At 34.5% G+C, this 20,318-nt stretch overlaps 2 protein-coding genes across 2 annotated transcripts; both read left to right on the top strand.

Annotated features, from left to right (window-relative positions):
* The first annotated feature begins 1,361 nt into the window (after positions 1-1,361).
* On the top strand, positions 1,362-7,237 carry LOC122314058 (maltose excess protein 1-like, chloroplastic). Its single transcript, XM_043129440.1, has 9 exons — positions 1,362-1,949; positions 2,759-2,932; positions 3,296-3,586; positions 3,760-3,849; positions 5,489-5,590; positions 5,686-5,804; positions 6,391-6,453; positions 6,556-6,617; positions 6,838-7,237. The coding sequence occupies exons 1-9, from the start codon at positions 1,713-1,715 to the stop codon at positions 6,918-6,920; spliced, it is 1,221 nt and encodes a 406-aa protein (XP_042985374.1). The 5' UTR covers positions 1,362-1,712; the 3' UTR covers positions 6,921-7,237.
* A 4,546-nt stretch (positions 7,238-11,783) lies between these two features.
* On the top strand, positions 11,784-20,012 carry LOC122313819. Its single transcript, XM_043129071.1, has 8 exons — positions 11,784-12,414; positions 13,480-14,000; positions 15,076-15,126; positions 15,210-15,317; positions 19,062-19,157; positions 19,273-19,371; positions 19,457-19,516; positions 19,619-20,012. The coding sequence occupies exons 1-8, from the start codon at positions 11,910-11,912 to the stop codon at positions 19,682-19,684; spliced, it is 1,506 nt and encodes a 501-aa protein (XP_042985005.1). The 5' UTR covers positions 11,784-11,909; the 3' UTR covers positions 19,685-20,012.
* The last annotated feature ends 306 nt before the right edge of the window (positions 20,013-20,318 follow it).

The following is a 20,318-nucleotide window of genomic DNA, read 5'->3' as shown; positions in this document are numbered from 1 at the left end:
AAGCAGAGGCATAGAGCCCACAAGCCATGAAAAGAAACACCCATTTAATCCAATTTTGTTCTAGGGTTTTGTGAATCCATCTCTAAAAAATAGCTGAATATTAGTTGGAAAATACACGTGATATACAAACAACATGCACATAGACAATCCACGATAACGAAAATCAGCATATCAATTTATATCTGTGTTGATTGTAAGGTATCCTATTCACAAATGGTGTTTACTTGGCAAGAAAAATGGATATTAGCAAATATAATCATACTCTAGTTTTATATAGCAAATATAATAATCTCTTCCAACTTTCGATGGCTAAATTTTATCTTTAACAGATCATTACAAGATTTGGTAAATTGCCCACATATTGAAACGCTTCAATTTTTACACGATTTAAGCTATAAAATGAGACAAGAAATATAATAGAAATTAACAGGAAAAAAGAAGATAGCCAAGCATAATCACAACACACGAACTCAACTAATTATATTTCTAGGTAACCTATCAACCTTCACAGTTAAAGATGGAAAAATGGCCCAAAGAAATGCAACCCCTAATTCCCCACTAAATTCCCAAATTCGAAACCAAACGGGACTAAATTGTAAAAATTATTTTTCCATTAACCAAAAACCCTTTGACAAATAAATCTTAATTATCCAAAAATAGGAAAAATGAGAACCTTTTCTTTTCATAAATTTGATATAGGATGAAAGAAGAAAATATAAATCTCGAAAATGCAAAAGAAGTAAAATCTTAGGTTGTATAAAGTATAATCTAAATTAGTAAAAGCTAAACATTTGGAATGGGTGTAACAATAGACGCGAGATTCAGATCTGAAGAGAGAATATGGGCGTACCCAACTGTCGCGAGGAAGAAGATGCGGGACAACGAAGGGTCAGGGAACTGATTTCACATTTTGGGATGTACAGTGGTTCTCTATATATGGAGAACTTCTGTAGTATCTGTAAACTTCATTCCTATTTTAAGGATCAGGAAGGAGTGATGTTTTTACAGAAAACACTAAAACTTTTCCTAAAATATAGGGATAAAGAAGAGATGCAGTGTCGAATACGAATGCTCTTGTACTTGGATGTTAAGATAAATTTAATACTATTTATAAAAAGTTAAAAAAGATTATGAGTTTCATGTGTAAAAATATGTTAAGTTAAAAAAAATTATAAATCTCATATGTAAAAAAATTTTGAATTGAAATAAATTTAATAATTTAAAAATTATATATTTAAATATTAAAATTTCCTTAAAATTAAATTCAACTGAATTCTCGATGCATTCTAACAATCAAAGTAACATCAGCAAGCAGAAAGCTCACAGACGTGGACGGTAGACGTGGACGGTGGGCATTGACATGGATTGGATTTCGGATCTAGCGCAGGCTTCTTCTCGTACTTGACAAGGCAGTGAAGACTTCTCAATTCTCTTCTCATCTCCCCCACCCGACGTCACTCTCCAACACAAACAAACACGTATCAATTGGATTGAGCGGCAGATAATGAATGACATTGACAAGCCTTTCCAAGTTTCCTCCCGGGATTCCCACATCTTACTGTCTGTCACTGACTCACTCACTCCGCCAATCTGAGGTGAACAATTTTCCCACTGAACAGTGCCGGTGCCACCCTCCGTCACATCACGTGATCTCTTTTTCTTCTTTTGCAAAGGAGGCTTATCAGCGTTTTAACGAGTTCTGACCAACTAAAATGGCCGAGTCTCTTGTGGTTTCCTATCGTAGTAGGGCACCGGTTGGTCTTCCACTTCGTTCTTTGCACCAAAACTACTGCCATTCACTTCCATTGCCGAAGCCACTCCTCTCTTTGACCCTCCAAAGCCCTCTCTCTTTGAAATACAACTCTGTTGCCACTTCGCTTCATCGCCGAGTCATCAGTTGTCCGGCTCCTGCCTCTCTTGACTCGGACGTCCCACATACTCTTCATGAGGTACTTCCGCATCCGAGCTCTTTATGTTATGCTATTATTTATTACTACAAGTTTGACTGATCCTGTTTTTGCCAATTGAGAAAATAGATTGTCTTTACCGAAACAAAATTAAGAAAACCCATGAACAGTTTCTGGGTCTGCCATTTTTTGTTCTTTAGTTCGTAATTTCAATGAAGATGAGTAGCTAATTAAAATTTTCTTTCCGATGGTTGTGAGGGATAGATAGGTTTCAGAATACGGAACTTAACTAAGTTAAGTTGATAACCATTGCACACTTGGTTTACTTGGATTCACTTTTCTGAAAGATTCGATTTCTTGTATTTTGGCCCTTTTTTAGCTAATGGGGCGAAGTGGAAAAACCAATTCTCGTTCTCTGATTGTTTATTTCAAGGATGGTGATTGAGATTTTCTTTTTGATGGGTGAGGGAGAGAAAAGGGTTATCAAACTTGTTTAGCTGAGCTAAATAATTGTTGGACATAGTTGAGTTGGATCTCGCGTTTCAAAGATGTCGGTAATATAAGTTGTTCAAGATGTCGCTGTAGCACTAATCATCATTCCTGTCTTTTGTAGAAAATGATTTTGAGGCCTTACATCTGGACTCTTTTGTTCTCTGGCTCTTGAGAAACTCTCGACTTCTTATTAATGTGTACATAAGCTCATTATTGGTCACATTTTTTAGAACCAAAAAATTTGCACTCCTATAATGTTGCAATATTTATTGTTTTCCCTCTTACCTCGTATTATATATCTGAATTATAAGCCTTTGATCAATTCAATGTGCTATGGATTCTGTTTGGGGTTTTGAAAGGGATCAGTGAAACATGGGAGCAATAAGAGCTTTGAGCAATGGGATTCATTAACAGCGAAGTTCTCGGGAGCAGCAAGTATCCCATTTCTGTTACTGCAACTGCCTCAGATCATCCTTAATGCAAGTAATCTTTTGGCAGGAAACAAAACAGCCCTTTTGGCGGTCCCATGGCTGGTAAAGCATTGCAGAAGCTTCTTGATTCTTTAGAGTGATCTTTTTTTTTTTTTAACTCTTTTGGTGAATATTGTTTAATCAAACCTTTCATAGGTTCTTATAGAATATTCAGAGAAAAGCCAAATTACTTAGTATCATAGTCTTCTTATTTTGTTTTGTTTTCGTTTTGATACTCATTATTAGATATTTACATAGTTTTGTCACGCTCATGACTTATCTGCATGATGTTTGAATCCTCTTCCATTACTATTTCATGAAGGATATAAGATTAAAAAAATTTCAATTAATTTTTTCACTAGTTTTTATTATCAACCAGATAGGGCATTGCCCTGTAACCTAAGGGGCACAATGTTGCAAATGCAGGGGATGTTTACTGGTTTGCTTGGAAACCTTTCACTGCTCTCATACTTCACAAAAAAGCGGGAGAATGAAGTGATTATTGTGCAAACATTGGGCGTGTTATCACAATTTGTGGTATTTGCACAGCTTGCACTGGCAGAAGCTATGCCTCTGCCATATTTTGTGGTGACTTCAGTTGTTGTTGCTGCTGGGCTTGTATTGAATTTCATGAATTATTTTGACTGCCTCAATGCTGCAATCTGGCACCTTTGGGAAGATTTTATTACCATTGGCGGGCTATCTGTACTTCCCCAAGTAATCTCCTCACTGTCTCTTTCTGCATGCCCAAACACACAGAAACATCTATATTCTATTATTTACTTTGTTATTCAGATAATGGTGGTATTTCTTAATTTTGGGTTTAATCTTGATGAGTGAAAATATCTTTTAGTTCATTCTCTGATCCTTCTGAACATATTTGAATACAGATTATGTGGTCCACTTTTGTCCCTTATATACCAAATAGTATCTTTCCAGGGGCAGTAGCTTTTGTTATAGCTATGGCGGCCGTTATTATGGTAAGTTTCCACCATCTGTGAGTTGTTTAGTTGCTTTTATTGAAGCTAGTCTGATGAGTTTTGAGTCATGAATACAAGAGGAAAGCATTAGCATGCATTTCCATTTAACTCTAGGTGCATAAAGTTTCATTTATTTTCTTTGTGCTGTTGGTAAATTAATATCCTTACTCATTAAGGTTATTGAAAACATCGATTAGAAACAATGTATTTAGAGATGATAGGAGCAATTCTGCCAAGTTTTTAAATATGGTTAAAGTTTTTGTGCCAAGTGAATCTCTTCATTCAAAGAATAGGACAGTTGATAATTCTTTCTTATAAGATGCCTTTTGAGTAAAGTAGTTTAGGGCCTGAAGTCTACTTTGATTGTTGCATTCTTGAACCTAATTGACTAGTCAAATTTCGAAACTACAGTAACTCTCTCTCCCTGTCTCTCTCTCTCGCTCTAATTTTTGGATACTGTGCCCACACGTGCATATATAATCACTAGAAAATGGGTTTGTCTTGTTGTTCTCAAGTACTTATCTCATGGCAGAGATAACTCAAGGAAAATGCACAGCATGATTAAAAAGAAAGTTGTTCAATGTCATTGGTCAAATTGTATTACAATCAAGGAATTAATTAACACAATAATTATAAAAATATATTTCATGTTCTTTTTGACTTTCCTTAGTGAGACAAATCAGGCACATGCTCATGTTACCTGACCTCATCCATACAGCCGAGCATATAATGTAGGTGCATGAGTTGATCTTAACATTTGTATTTTGGTGCACTAAAAGTGATCTTTGGGGTCCTTCCCCAAGGTGTTTGCCTGAGCCACCCAAAGGTTTCCTTAACTGCTATATGCCTATGTCTGAGTAATGTGGATCAAACAATGGAATTGCCATGCTTTCAAGGGATGTTCTGATGGCAATGTGCTGATGTAAAGGACAGTTGTCACTATATCCCCACAGTTGGAGCATTTAGGTGGTACCATAACACAGTGATGTCTTTTCTTTTTTTTTTTAAATCATTGTCCTTTGTTTTGATGATTCTGCCTTGAAATTAACCTTGAACAGCCACATCAGTCATAGATATCAAACCTCATGTGTTTTATATAACTCTGTGTTTGGATTAGGAGAAATGGAAGTAAAAGGAGTGAAGTGCATCCAAAATTTTATCACGTTTAGATATTTAGGAGTGAAGTGAAGAGATATGGAGGGAAAATGCCCATCATATTTCTGTCCAATTTGGTAAGAAGTGGAAGCAATGATGTAAACGTTTTGTAAAATGTATTGGACTCATCAAGTGATTCAAGTGTAAAACACCTGTAGTTGACCCTATTATTTACAGTTATTTTTGCTTATCTTCTTTCCATTAATATTTAATACCATAAACGCATCTTCTATAAATGCTCCTTTTTGTGACTTCTCTCTCAAAAATTCCCAAATGGAAGTCAAAGGGTCTAGTCTGGTTCCATTTTCATCCAGACAAATTCATCTTAAATTTATTGCAGGATTTGTTTATTGTCACTAAAATGAAAATGAATAGCTCAAGGTTTATCATCTGAATAAATGTTATTTTTTTATATGCTTTAACATCTTTTATTCTTTAAACTAAGATTCCCCCTTTTTTAACATGTAGCTGCTAAGCTTTGCAGGCACGAACAGGCAAACTTTCTGAGAAAGGTGTGAAGTTTGTTGGAGCAATATCTGGGTGGACGGCTACCCTTCTCTTCATGTGGATGCCAGTTGCACAGATGGTAAAATAGGCTTGTCATGACACTCTATAATTGCAACATATTTAAGAGGGCAACTCTCTTTTTTATTTTCACTGACAACTTTTACACCTGTTCAGTGGACAAATTTCCTAAATCCTGACAACATCAAAGGCTTATCAACTTTCTCAATGTTGCTTGCTATGATGGGAAATGGACTTATGATCCCACGGGCTCTCTTTATGCGTGATTTTATGTGGTAACACTCTTGTACCTCCTGGCTCTTTGTGATCTCAATTAGTCACTGATCTGTTTAACTTGCTAATGTTCTGAAGATTAACCCTCTTCATTTGAAATCTTTAAGCATACTTTTGTACTGCTTCCTTCAAACAGCTCATTACTAATTATGTCCGTCATCTACCACGGTAATGCTTATGATAATGCCTACTATTATATATATATATATATATATATAAAATAATGCTCACTATTAATGCAAAGACTATATCATCTAGCTTAACACTTGGGTTGAGTTCTCTCTCTCATATTTTTGGGGAGAATGGAAGGGGTGTTGCAGTGGATTGCCTCTAATCTATGGTCCTTGTCAAAATTGCATTTATTGTTTTATCATGTTTAGATAGAAATGGGAAGCATGACGGAATTCATTTACTATATATATTGACATTTTCTGACAATGCCAGCACATTACACAAAACAATAAATTTTTTGAGGACTGCTTCTCAACCTGGTTTGATATGCCTTTTATTGTTGAACCTATTCTTTGATGCTTTGGTCAATTGTGCATGCATACACATTAGTAGAAATTTGTTTGTCTGTGATGACAGGTTCCTTGGTTCAACTTGGGCTTCTTTGTTTTATGGATATGGGAACATTTTATGCTTGTACTGGTAAGAAATCCCAAATTTTGTGGTCTGTCTCTACTAGTATTTTTAATGCTGAGCAGCAATTTTGATCTCAACTGGAAACGCTTTCTTGTATTGTGATTACAGTTTCAATGCTATTAGTAGGGAATGCTTCTTTGCAGCAACAACTGGATTGTTTTTGTGGATAGGTTATCCCTCTTCTTCTGCAGTGCTACGAGTCAATTACTTTTGAGAGTTATTTATATTTATATAATATATACTAATAACCTTCACCTCCCGCTACCCTCCATATTTTCCGGGTGGGTGGGCAGGGAGGAGGAAAAAAATTATGGTTATCAAGTTTTTCTTCCTCAAAACCTGATTACGGTGAAGACGGAAACATATCTGATATAATTCTAATTATAACAGGAATGACTCTGTGGAAAGATACAGTAGTATATGGTTATGGCTCACCTTTCACATCTCTAAAAGAGTTGGTTTTCGGTTCTTAACGCAAGTTGATACTGCATATGGAGCTCAAATGATGCAGAAGTGACCTGGGCTATAGACCCTGAGCTTGAAATTTTACAAATTTTCCTCTGCTGCTTGATGCTAAGTGCTTGATTAATAAATGTGACAGAAGTATGCCAAGAGTTGGATTATAAAGCATGTCGTATTGTAGTTACTATCGGGTTTTATCTCCACAGTTTTACTGGAATAAGTACTTTGTAACTTCTAAAGAGATATATAAGGCTTGATAATCAATTATCAAACCACATTGAACTTGTGAGGACATAACTTCAATAATTGCATTAGAAGCTGCTCACAACACTGATCTTATACATTTTGCAGATGTTTTATGTAGTAAATCGGTCCATTCCTAAAACCATTAAATTCCCAATTTACTGTGCTTTTAGCAATCTCCAAATTGAATTCATACAAACAATTTGGTTTAGGCATGTTGCCTTGCTCCCGTGAATTGAGAGACCCAGAATACAGAAACAGCAGAAAAAAAACTTGAAAGTGCAACATGTGGTATATCTGGAAATGCTGCAACTATTTTTAAATGAGTTCCAAACTAAGAGCAAGAAAGCTCAAAACATATTAATCAAGCAATCAGAAGCAAGAAATCTCTATACTGAATTCAGGTAAATTTGATTGTTTATTGATTGGGATTGTAACAGTACCAAAAAAGAGGAATTGCTGAAAACAACGGCCTTACAAAACAAGTAATTTTCCCCTTTTCAATACAATATGATGAGAGAATTATTTCATCCACAAGGAGATTTTACAACGTTACTATCACAATCTGGCTTGAGTTGATGTGGTATGTTAGATTGTTAAGTATATTTCACTGCAAAGTAAATTGGTTGTATCATATCAAGTTATATCAGTTCGTAAATTTATTTTTGTTAGATCCCTTTGGAGATCCAATGCTTTTAATATGATTATGAACAAGCCAAAACTATCCAGTTCGGTTACTTCTGATCCGAGCGAGGGAAAGTTTTTGTTAAGTTTCTATTTCATCTCTTGAAATTAGGCTTCGTTTGGATATTAAGACTATCTCAGATGATTTGTGTAGTAAAATAATTTGTAAATAGTAATAAAATTATATGAGAATATCTGAGAACAACAATGATGTTCTCAAATAGAAGTTGCCGACTGTGTGCATGGAATTACTAACCAAATGACAACTGTGATGCAATTAAAAGTAAGAGAATTACAACTGCAGCAATCGAAATTGATGAAAGAATTAAGCAGTTGAACTGAAGTGGATAGAAGTGTAGCATCTGAGGTATAGCTGAAGCAGATCCAAGTATGAACTCCATGCAAGAAATAATGCAGTGCTTCAAGAAGTTTTGGAACATCCAAACTAGCAAGCCCACACTGCTTCTCATGTTTTTTGAAAGTTCCTCAATTTTAAAATGTTAGATGTCCTTAAGTTCTTGCAAAAGCTTGATCGTTCTTGTGCTTTTACGTTCTCTTCCTGAGGATGGACATTCATTTGATGAAGTTGAAAACAAAGGAAAACTGAGAGATCTAGAAATAACATGTAAAGATATTTCTAGATTCTCAGCTCCGTAAGGATTAATCAGTAGACTTTGCTCAAAATTTTCCTCTAGTAAAATTCCGCGCTTTGACCACTGTCGCATCTACTTGTAAAAGATAGACTCTTGGATTTTTACAAATATGGACCGGATTCCACTACACCTCACAGTTGTAACAAAAGGCTTTTTTTTTTTTTTGGGGGGTTTCTCATCCATTTGAGAAGAAGAAATCCTTTTATCTTGCCCGAAAGGCTTCTGAACTTTCTTGCCAACTTCATCACTTCCCACATAACTACTGTTTTGTCCACCAGACCAAGAAGACCTCATTGCCTTCCTAGAACTCCAAATATTCCTGAATTTTTGCAAAACTAAAAGCTGCACTCAAATTAATTGGATTGAGCATCCTGACTGGCAGTCGGATCTCATCCTTTAATTCACAAAGAAAATAACTCAACTTATGTCTTTCAGAGAGTCCCTTTAATCTATTCGACAGACGCTCAAATTGTATCTTGTAAACTAACGCAGATGAAGTTTGTTTCAGCTTGGTCAAAGCCTCCATTGAATCATCATAGGCTGTAGTACTGAATCTAACTTGTAAGGTCTTAAATCTTAATAAAAGAATCCCAGCCAGCGAATTGACTTATATCAACTGCATCTTGATACCATATAAGGGCTTCCCTTCCATATAGTAAGATGACATCAACAACCTCTAATGAAGAGGTGTTCGATGAAATTCGAAATATTGGGTGACCTTAACGATCCATTCCGCTGGATTATTTTGATCAAAGTGAGGAAATTCCAGCCTCATTTCTCTAGGTACATAATTCCTATCTTCTTGACAACCCCCCCTTGAATCTTGGGTTCCATGCATAGAAGGAAATACACGGTGTTCGACCGAAGTTCTAATTATATCTTTCATTTGTTCTAACTTGTCAATAATGGCATTAATGGATTATTGTTGATCATCCAGTTGCCGATGTATAGCCTCTTGCCTCTTGTTGCTTCATCAAATTCTCCTATTGAGCCTTTGAAGACAAAGATCTTCCACCATGAGAGGATCGGCCTCTCTGATACCAATGATCAGCAACAAAGAAATGAGAGGAACAAGAATTGAGAAAGAATGAATCTTAGAAACTTTATTCAGTCAAGAAATGGAATTGATCGAGACAATTCCAACCTCCTCAACAAACTTCATAATCTCAAAGATAAAAAGACTCTGTTACTTCCCGCGTCTCTTTTATATCAACTGACTTACAGACCCAATTATGAAGATGAACAAAACGCACCATTTCTTAAACAAAATGTATCACTTAAAAGCAATGCACCATATCTTATTACATCATTTACACACTTCTACAATACAAAACGCAACGCATCACTTAATAAAATGCATCGTTCTTTCTCTTCACCATGCAACTGTAAAAACTACCATCTCATTTGCCGCAACCATGGCAGACAGGTCACAGAGACCAAAGGTTGAAGTGTTTATATGGCTTTACAATTACTCTTCACGTATTCTATTTTAGTAAGGGAAAATCATTTCTGCAAGTTTTGAGCCAACAAACTCGAGACAAACCTTTTTTAAAAAGAAATAAAAATTTATAAAAATAAATTTAGTTTTGCGAATAAAATTTATCATGTTAGAAAAAAGAAATTTGAAATGATGATATATACATGAAAAATTCTACTCATCATTCCATTCACCACGCACTATACATAATTTTTTATTTTTTATTTTTTTTCTCTTACTAAATATGTGATATATGTATGATGAGTAGAAGAACTCGATTAGTTTAAGACTAATAAAACCAATTTTTTTTAATAAAAAAAAATATGGTATGTAGTGTGTGAATGATTAGAGGTGAGATTCGGCTGCTCGGACCTGAGAAATCAATCAGACCGACCATTTTTGGACACAACCGGACTGGTCCAATTTTTATAAGACCAAATTCATTCAATCGAGTCCTAGTCTAGGAATTTTTCACCTCAGACTGAACCGAATGAAAGAAAAAAATATATATATTTTATGATTTATATAAATAATTGTATATAATTTATATTAATATATCACAATATTAGACATAAGTATTATATTCTTTAATATATAACTATAATATATAGTACTAGTATATATTAATATATTAACATATTATAAGAGTTATAGTATAAATTATAGTATATGTATAAATTTATAATAGTATTAGTATAGTTAACTTAATATATTAGTATTAAATCAATATAACTATATAGAATATTATTTAATATAGTATTACTAATTTATCACTAACATATAGTATATTAGTAATACTACTAATATAGTTATTGGTTATAATATAACTATATATATTTAGATCAATGTATTATTATATTCTTTAATGTATAACTAGAATACATATTATTAGTATATATTAATAATTGTATAAGTTATCATGTAATTTTCATTTAATAAGTCACTTAATTTTAATTTAATATTTTAAATAAATGTTTTTTATTAATTGATTTTTTAAAAAAAAAAAAAAGGTTGGGCCTATAGCTACCGGTCCAGTCCGGTCCCTAGGGATGTCCAGCCTGGTCTGGGCTGGGGAGAATGATGGAGCGAAAATTTCAATCCATCAACTCCTATATTGTGCTCACTCATAAAGATAATGAGTAGCAAAACTCTATATACATTTATGTGTAATCTGATCAAAGTAAAAATTGGAGGAATACTATTTATTTTATAAAAACATATTTAAGATATTGTCAACTCTATTTCATGAAAATACCATTAATTTAAAATAAAAATATAAAATGCCTATAAAAAAAAAAAAATTCACTGTCTTTATCATTTTCTTTTACTTTTAGTTGATCCACGATTTATTTCATACTCTACTCTGGAAGCTAACATTGGTATTGGTTTATCTACATCTTTGGTTAAAATTAGTTTTTTTTACCACATTTTGTATTATCTATAAGTAAAACTAAACTATTAAAATAAATTTTTTATTTCCTCATTTAAAATAAATTTATGACCTTAATTTTTAAATTTAACCATTGTTTGATTAATTTAATGCAAGAATATTTTCATTTAATTTGGTTGGAGGTTTGCTGCTAATTATTTTTACACATCATATATTATATTTATTTTTTTTAAAAATTTGTTAGTTTTATTTTTTTTAAAGTAAATTGAGTTCTTGTACTTATCCTTTATATATAATATATTTAGTAAGAAAAAAAAAATAAAAAATAAAAAATTATTGTAGTACGAGAATGATTCGTATAATTTTTCATTTGGCTGGCCACGAGGTGGCTTGAAGTTTTTTGTTTTTAAGAAGGAAGGAAAAAAAAAAAAAAAAAACAAAAAGAAGAAGAAGAAAAAACCTTAAACCCTAACCCCCTAATTCAGAACTATCTCATTTTCAAATCCCATGCATTTCTTTTCGCTCCCAATCCGATGAACCAATAACAACGGCAATGGCCTCCAAATCACAACCTTTCTCATGGTCGCGCCTCCTCCTCAACTACCAATTACTGAAAAGATCCCCCAATTCCCCACTCCACTTTTCCCGCAAAATCTCCAGTTACCCACAGTTTCCCACCTCCCAGACGCAGACTTTCTCGTTTTTAACTAAGACCCATTATTCCACTGCCACATCTAGGGTGGTTCAGGACCTTCTGGCCGAGGTTGAGAAAGAGAGGCAGAGAGAAAGGGATCAGAGGAAAAGGGCTGGCTTGGACACCAAAGACATTGACGCTGAGGATGAGGAGGACTACATGGGGGTTATGCCATTGATAGAGAAGCTTGAAAAGGAGAAGCTCAAGGACACCGGGGACTTGAACCAGTACGAAGAGCCTACTGACTCCGATAGCGATGACGACGATGAGCGTTTTAGCGCTGAGGCCGTGAAGAAGAGGTGGGATCAATTCGAGAGGAAGTTCAAGCGGCACGAGGAGCTGCTTAAGTACTTCACTGAGGCCGGTACGAAATGCATCGGCCTTGATTCTTTTTGTTTGTTTAGGCTGTTTAGCTTTGCTTGTTCTTTGTTTTGTTTTGTGTTGTTGAATGGAAAAGTTTAGGAAAATGTGTTTGGGCGCTTGGAAAGTGTGGGAGAAGTATAGAAAATGGAAATTGAATGGTAGGCGTGTGTGCTCTATTTCGACGATCCCCTTTCATAGTGTTTTATTTCCGGCTTGTTTTGACTTATCTTGCCTTTCATGTCGGTAATGTTGAGTGGATATTGTACCTACTAAAATGTTGAGTAGATATCGTTGGTTTATGTGTTTTGTTACTTCGAAAGTGGAAAAAATAAAGGAATGAAAATGAAAGTTGAATGTTTAAAACCTACTTTTTTATGAATAAATGTTTAAAACCTATTATATTAGATATACAGTGAGCAATGTGTTTTATATGCTAGCACTGGAGGTTGGAAATTTTAGGGAACAAAATAAGCCTGATCCTACAATTTCAATGGTGCAGTAAGATGTTTTTGTAACTCAGTAAAAAAAAAAAAAAAAAAAAAAAAAAAAAAAAAAAAATCTGAGAAACTAAATTGGATTTGATTTGAACCATTCTGAACGTTCGTAAATTAATTAAAATTTTCTGCTCTTTCATGATGCATTTTCTCAAAACTTAAAACTAAAGTTAATATTCAATATTCAATTATGGGGTTTATTCTTCTTTCATATGTTGAAGTAATATAAATTTTGAAAGTGTGAAAAAAATCTTTGAATATTGGTATATGTGCCTATCAAAATATTGATATATGTGTTTTAAATGTTTTCTTTTCCTTTTCCTCAGTTTTCCAAGCAGCACAAAGTACATGTTTCATATATTTTCTTTATTTGGTGTAATCAGTTGTTGTAGCAATGCCCTTTGGGCGAAACAGCAGTTCCACTCCCCCCATACACACGGATTGTGGATTGGGTTATGGGTTTGAGTTACATGGACTTCATGAGTACTTACCATAATTTGTGTGTATATATGCATAATTTGTTTGTTCTTTTATATGGACTGATTTTTTATATTTTTGGTGCTCTTTAACAGAAACACTTGATGATGCCTTCAAATGGATGAGTAAAATAGACAAGTTTGAGCAAAAACATTTCCAACTCCGCCCTGAATATCGGGTGATTGGTGAGTTGATGAACCGTTTGAAAGTAGCTGAGGGAAAGGATAAATTCATTCTTCAGCAAAAGCTAAATAGAGCTATGAGGCTGATAGAATGGAAGGAAGCTTATGATCCTAACAATCCTGCCAATTTTGGGGTTATTCAGCATGAACAAGTTGGGCCCTCTGCTGATATTTTGGACCATGCTGGATTTGAGAAGGAGAAGCAAATGATACTGGGTGATGATGATGATGAGGAAGAGTTTGATGACATGAAAGAGAGGGATGATATACTTTTGGAGAAGCTTAATGCCATTGACAAAAAGCTTGAAGAGAAGCTAGCAGAGTTGGATCATACGTTTGGAAAGAAGGGTAAGGTTCTAGAGGAAGAGATTAGAGATCTTGCCGAGGAGAGAAATGAGTTGACAGAGAAGAAAAGAAGACCTCTTTACAGGAAAGTAAGTCATTCATCATCCTGTTTGTTTTTTCTTGTTAATAGGAAAATTCATTTTAATGGATGTTTAAGGATAAACTATGTACTTATAAATTGCAGAAATGTGTTGTGTCAATGTGATCTTCCTTCTTTCTTTTCTTCTCCATCTTGCTAATAGTATCATGCAATTACTGGATGAATCTTTTGGTTGTAGATTTTGTTCTTGTATTTTCACTCTCGCAATTTTTTGGGAGCTATAAGTATGGCACAATTTCGTTTGGTCTTGATGAAGTTTATTTAATCTTGCTTTCCTTGGTGGTTCATTCCACAGGATTAAATGTTACCGTACTTAGTTGCATTTGGAATGATGAAAATTGTTTAATTAACAAGAGCTATTAAAATACTTGACGTGTACATATGATGTGTATGGGGGAAAAAATAAAAACACAATTGCAATTATATGGTCTTGCTTGCCATCTTGATTTATGACAGTTCGTCCTTTATGTGTGTACAATTTGAATCGCCTCGAGTCAAATTTGAATCTTTCGTCAGTTTTTTTCTTAGAGATAGCTATAAATGCATAGCTGGCTGTATATTTGTTTTAATAGATTCCTTGAAACTTCATTTTGACCTTGAGTCTGTAGCCTATACAACAATTAGATTGATATTTTCAAAACAGACCATTACTTTTACTTTACTATGAAGAGATGAAAGGAAGTTTTTAGTTGACTACCTTGCCTCAATGTCAGTGTCTCATCCAAGTGAAGAAACTGTTAGTTGATGAGGAAATCAGTGAGGGGTTGAATGGTAAAAAATTGTTTCAAACTCCTACACCAACCTGAAAATTAAAGTTATATGTATTTATAATATGCATAATGATTTCCTTGACCTGGATTATTTTTTTCTGCATGTTACTTGAACATATTTTTTTACGAGTTCGACTATATATACCATTGTCTTCATTGTAGATGGTGTGTATTGTTTTCTCCCCTTTCTTTTCAGTTAGTTCTGAGCTTTCCCTCATCCGGATATTTTAATTACTTATGTTTTTTTTTCTATATTTTGTCTTCATAAGCTCAAGCAGTTACATTTGATGGCAGGGCTTTGATGTGAAATTGATTGATGTGAATCGAACCTGTAAAGTTACTAAGGTATTGAAGACTTCTTCAATTTCACTTTATTGACAATAATGTTTCTGTTATCATTGTTTATATCTTAATCTAAAATGTTCTAGGGTGGACAAGTGGTCAAATACACTGCTATTTTAGCTTGTGGAAACTATCATGGTGTTGTTGGCTTTGCTAAAGCCAAAGGCCCTGCAATTCCTGTTGCTCTTCAAAAGGTATCTATTTTGGTGCTATACTTAATTCTTTTGGATTGTTTGCTTTATCTGCTTTTTTATAACTTGTTTTTGTTTCAAGTTGCATAATTTGACTACTTATCTATTATTAGGTTCAATTTCTTTCTATTTCGAAGTAGGTGATCTTTTTCTATTTCCGGCTAGTTGTTTCTTTTGTATACATCCTGTCTAAGCTATGCCTTTTGAGTTCAATAAAATTCTCAGTTATAAAAAAAATGACAAAATAAAAAAAAAATACTTATAAAAAAATATATTATCAGATTCAGAACTCAGATACAGGTTATAATGCGGACAATATTCAGTTTTTGTTGTCCAATTTGTTTGGGCATGTCTGCCTGGGTGTCACACATCGTTGCTAAAATAAAAAACTATAAAAAAAACTTGCTCAGGACCTCATATCATAGGTATGAGAAATATATATATGTGAGCATAAGGATAATTTGACATAAAAAAAAAAAATTTGTGCATATAGAGTTTTTAGGAAATCAAAAATTCAAGTGTAAGGATGCCAGGTTATGTAATTGGAAACTGATTTGAATGAATTTTGGGCAAGCTAAATCTTGACCGTCTAACTTTAGGATCATTTTCTGTTTTGTCCTTGAACTTAAAAAATTAGCATCTTAAGCGTGAACTTTATAAACTGTTTCAATCTCATCAAAATTCTGTAAATTTTGCGAATGGTGCTAACACAACAAATGATGTGCTCTGTTTTATCCTATCTGGCGATCCCATAGCACTTTCTATTTAAATTGGTTATTATTTGTACTGAAAAGGAAAACAGGAGCTCTCCTTTCCCCTACCCATCCCTGTCTATCTCATTGCAATTCTGGGAATACGGATCCTCAAATGGAGGCACCAAACGAAGTCCAAACTCAAATTGTGTGTATCAGTCTCTAGTTTCTAAATAGGTGTATTCACATGTATACTTCTAGTGTACCTGGGCTATGTCTATCTTTACATCAATAAAATATCTTATTACTTATTAAAAAAAAAGGATGCGCAGATAAGAACAACCACAAAAATCCTTGGGAACTGCACAAAATCTGATTTAAGCCCAAAAATATAAGGCTCACTGCACTCACTAATTCAAATTTTCATACATCAAAAGTGTAGTCGTTGGCATTAAGGGTGTAATTGGTCCCGTCGCCCCCCCCCCCCCCCCCCCCCCCCCCCCCCCTCTCCCTGCCCTGTGGGGGTGTCACAGACTGAAAATTTCGGTCCATCATTTTTGCTGGACTGTTAGTTATTGGTCCATAAACATATTTTTTCCTTTTTTTTCTTTTTTTGACAGAAAAGTTAATACAAAAATTTAATTAAATTAGTAAAATTGAAATTAAGTGATCTCTTTAACATTTTATATATATACAAAAATTATTATTAATTATCAAAAAAAATATATGGTTAATGAATATTAAATATTTTCATTACATATATGGTCAATGGTGATCTCTTGGATGAAAATGACATAATTAACTTATACAAATACTATATAAAACAATTTTATATATAAATATTTTAAAACATATATGTATATACATTCGGTTGGTTTCGGTCAAGTCCGGTCTGGATTGAACCGTTCGGTCCAGTCGGTTTTTTGGGTCCAGACCAATAGTCTTACAGCCCTAGTTGCATTGAAGCCAGAAGTGCCTAATCTGGTGTGCTTGCTCGTTAAAGTCCAAGGCATGGATGATAGCCTCAACCATCTCATGGAATTTGCACTTGGTGAGCCCTAATCGCCAACCTCTGCATATTCCTTGCCCTTCTTTTCACTCTCTTTTAATTTGGACCATAGATGCTTAGTCTAGACATTGGTAGAGAAACAAAACTTGTGAAAAAGTAAGAGAGATTGAGAGACTGAGCTTACCCCTCAGTATAGTGAGCTGGGATGGCTGTGTTGTTTGAGTGGGAAGGATATCCTCATGGACACTTTGGATAAAAGGCATCAGGTATAGATCATGTGCTAACATCATTTATTAAATATAACACGTTTGAGATGTAAGGTTGATATCAAAACTATTCGCATAGCTCTTGCTACTTTTCATAGTTTAGTGATGAGACCATAGAGCATTTGTCACTTTATTGTGAGATAGCAAGTTCTCAATAAAGTTCAATTGTTGGCATCTTTGGGCTAGTGTGGGTTATGCCTTGTCAGGTGGTGGATTTATTTGCATGTTGAAAAGGTAAGTTTGATAGTCAGCAGAGCAATATATGTGGAAAATATTTTTTTTTTCATAGGTAATCAAGAAGTTTTATTCACAAGCAAAGCTCACGTACACATGGAGTATACATGAGAATAACCTAATTAGATTTTACAATCGAAAGTAGAAAACCATAGACATTTAGCCCATTACAAACAATAGCCCCCGCCCACAGGAACAAAGTTTTAAAAAAGAAAACTTTAAGTCCATCCTTTGTTCTTTCATGATTTCTGAAGCTTCTATCATTTCTTTGCTGCCAAATGCACCAACACATACGTATAGGAACCATTCTCTAGATCGCTGCTACTTGTGAGTTGCCTTGGAGGCCTCTTCAGCTTATAAGGAAGTCCACCAGTCTAAGAGGCATGACCCATAACAATCCAATTATCGCAAAAAAATCATCCCACATGGTCGTGGCCACCTTGCAGTGTAAAACAAATGATCTATTGATTCACCATTCTTCTTACATATATAACACTAGTTCAACACCATCACCTGATGTTTCCTTAAATTATCTGTGGTGAGGATTTTGTCCAGAGATGCTGTCCTTATGAAAAAAAGCTATTTTTGAAGGAGTGTTCGTCTGCCATATTTTCTTTCATGGGAATATGGCCATTCCAGGGCTCTTTAGATCTTGGTAAAACAATCTAATCGTGAATTTACCTTTCTTGGAGGGGCTCTAGCTCATCTTACCTATGGTACCCTTTGTCATGCTTGTAGAATACAATGCCTCATAGAACTCTGTAATAGTCTCCATCTACCAGTCTTGGGCTGCCCTAATGAATTCTATATTCTATTGTGGCGGGTGACGGCTGTGTCAGATTGTGATATGAAAAATGGTGGGGTGAACATAGCTGCCAAGACACCTTTCCTGCCATTTTTGAGATCGCACTAGAAAAGGATGCAGCAATAGCTGATCTCTTGGTCTTTTCTAGTGACTCAGGCTTTGGTAACTACGGTATATTTTATGTTGGTTTTATTCACCCAAGTTCAATCAGTGCAGTGTCTGGGCAGTTAAGTGTTTATCTTGTATACTTCCCAGTGTATTTGGGTTATGCTTTTTGCGCTTATTAATTAATATTTTTGACTTATAAAAAAAGGAAAAGGCTCTCTTTTGGTTCACTTGTATTGCATACAGCTCCCGCAGTTTTACCATTGCAGCTATGTCCTTTCATGTCCTTGATTCTTCCTGCAAGACTTGAAATTCTTGGGAAATGTATTAGTTTATAATATATTTCTTAAGTTGTCATTTGCATTCTTTGTTTCTATTCCAACTAAGTCCACTTCATCAACATTGTGTCTTGACTGCCCTCTCTCTGTATGAAGTGCAGTTAGTCTCTTATTTAAGAAGGCAAAGCAACTAATCAATCCTGTGAGGATATTTGTTTTCGAAAAATTTTTAATTTCTTCTCATGTGCAAAATCGGAGTTGACTGTTAGAACCTTAAACTATTGGAAGATTTTTTGTTTCAATCCCATGAGGCAATATGGGTTGTAGGTCCCTTATGCTATTAAAATGATGTTACCAGGCATACGAGAAATGCTTTCAGAATCTCCACTATGTGGAACGGCATGAGGAGCATACAATTGCACATGCAATACAAACATCCTATAAAAAGACAAAGGTATTCACCTTCTGTCCATGCATTTATGTATTTGGAATGAATTTCTTTTCCTTCCCCACTTTTCTTGGATTCTTTGCGCAATTACGGCTTCTTTGATTCCTGCATATTGTTTTAGGTGTATCTCTGGCCTGCACCCACCAGGACAGGTATGAAAGCAGGGAAAACTGTCCAAACAATATTGCATTTAGCTGGTTTTAAAAATATCAAGTCTAAGGTAATTAACTGCAAAACTGAATCCATGTTAGAAGGATGTTTCCTGCAATCTTGGTATATGTTCTGACCACGATGACTCTTGATAGGTCATTGGCTCAAGAAATCCTCACAACACTGTGAAGGCTCTCTTCAAAGCTCTCAACGCGGTGAGTAGCCCAGCCCATCTTTACAATATTATGGATGCTCTTGAATTGATTTTTTTTCTCTAAAGTTTCATGCTGAACTATTATTATCTGTGAACTTTTCAGGTTGAAACTCCGAAGGATGTCCAAGAAAAGTTTGGGCGGACTGTTGTTGAGAAGTACTTGCTTTGACAGGTTTTAGGTCCACTGCAATGCTTCCAGTTACCGAAGTATATTTCCTTGAATGTGAAAGAAGGTTGCATTCCTTAACTTACCAGATGATGAATATGCAGGTTTTGGTATTCGTCTTATTGTTTTTGACCCATGTGATCTTTGATGATTCTCTGGACAATTTTGCCGTAAAGAGAGAGGGAAGAAATTAGAATCCTGTAATTAACAGTCTTTTTGTATTGCCAATAAGTAATTGTGAGATTTATCTCTTATGGGGAAAGGCATGTTGTCAGCTAATAATGTACAGGTGAGCCAATTGGAATCAACCATCTGTCACCCTTATCCTGAACTTTTGGTAAAGTTCTTTATTTGCTTGACACGGAAGATAGAACAAAAAGAAAAAAAAAACTTGGGTGTGGTGGAAAGGCTTCTGCCGCAGGGCTGGGTTCTGACATATGGCATTAAAGCTAAATGTTGAAAATCACAAATTAAGAGGCATATTTCCTATGTTTTCGATGTATTTTAACAGTATGAAATTTTACAGAAAAAATCATTTTCGAAGTACAATAATATAATAAATTTTATTATGTATAAATAAAATTATGTATTAATCTACGTATTATTATTTTTTTTTTATATTTAAAATTTAAATTAA

This window comes from Carya illinoinensis, chromosome 6, assembly GCF_018687715.1.
Source record: "Carya illinoinensis cultivar Pawnee chromosome 6, C.illinoinensisPawnee_v1, whole genome shotgun sequence".
NCBI classification, from domain to species: Eukaryota; Viridiplantae; Streptophyta; class Magnoliopsida; order Fagales; family Juglandaceae; genus Carya; species Carya illinoinensis.
The sequence above is the reverse complement of the archived record's forward strand: the minus strand, read 5'-3'. Positions and strand labels throughout refer to the sequence as shown.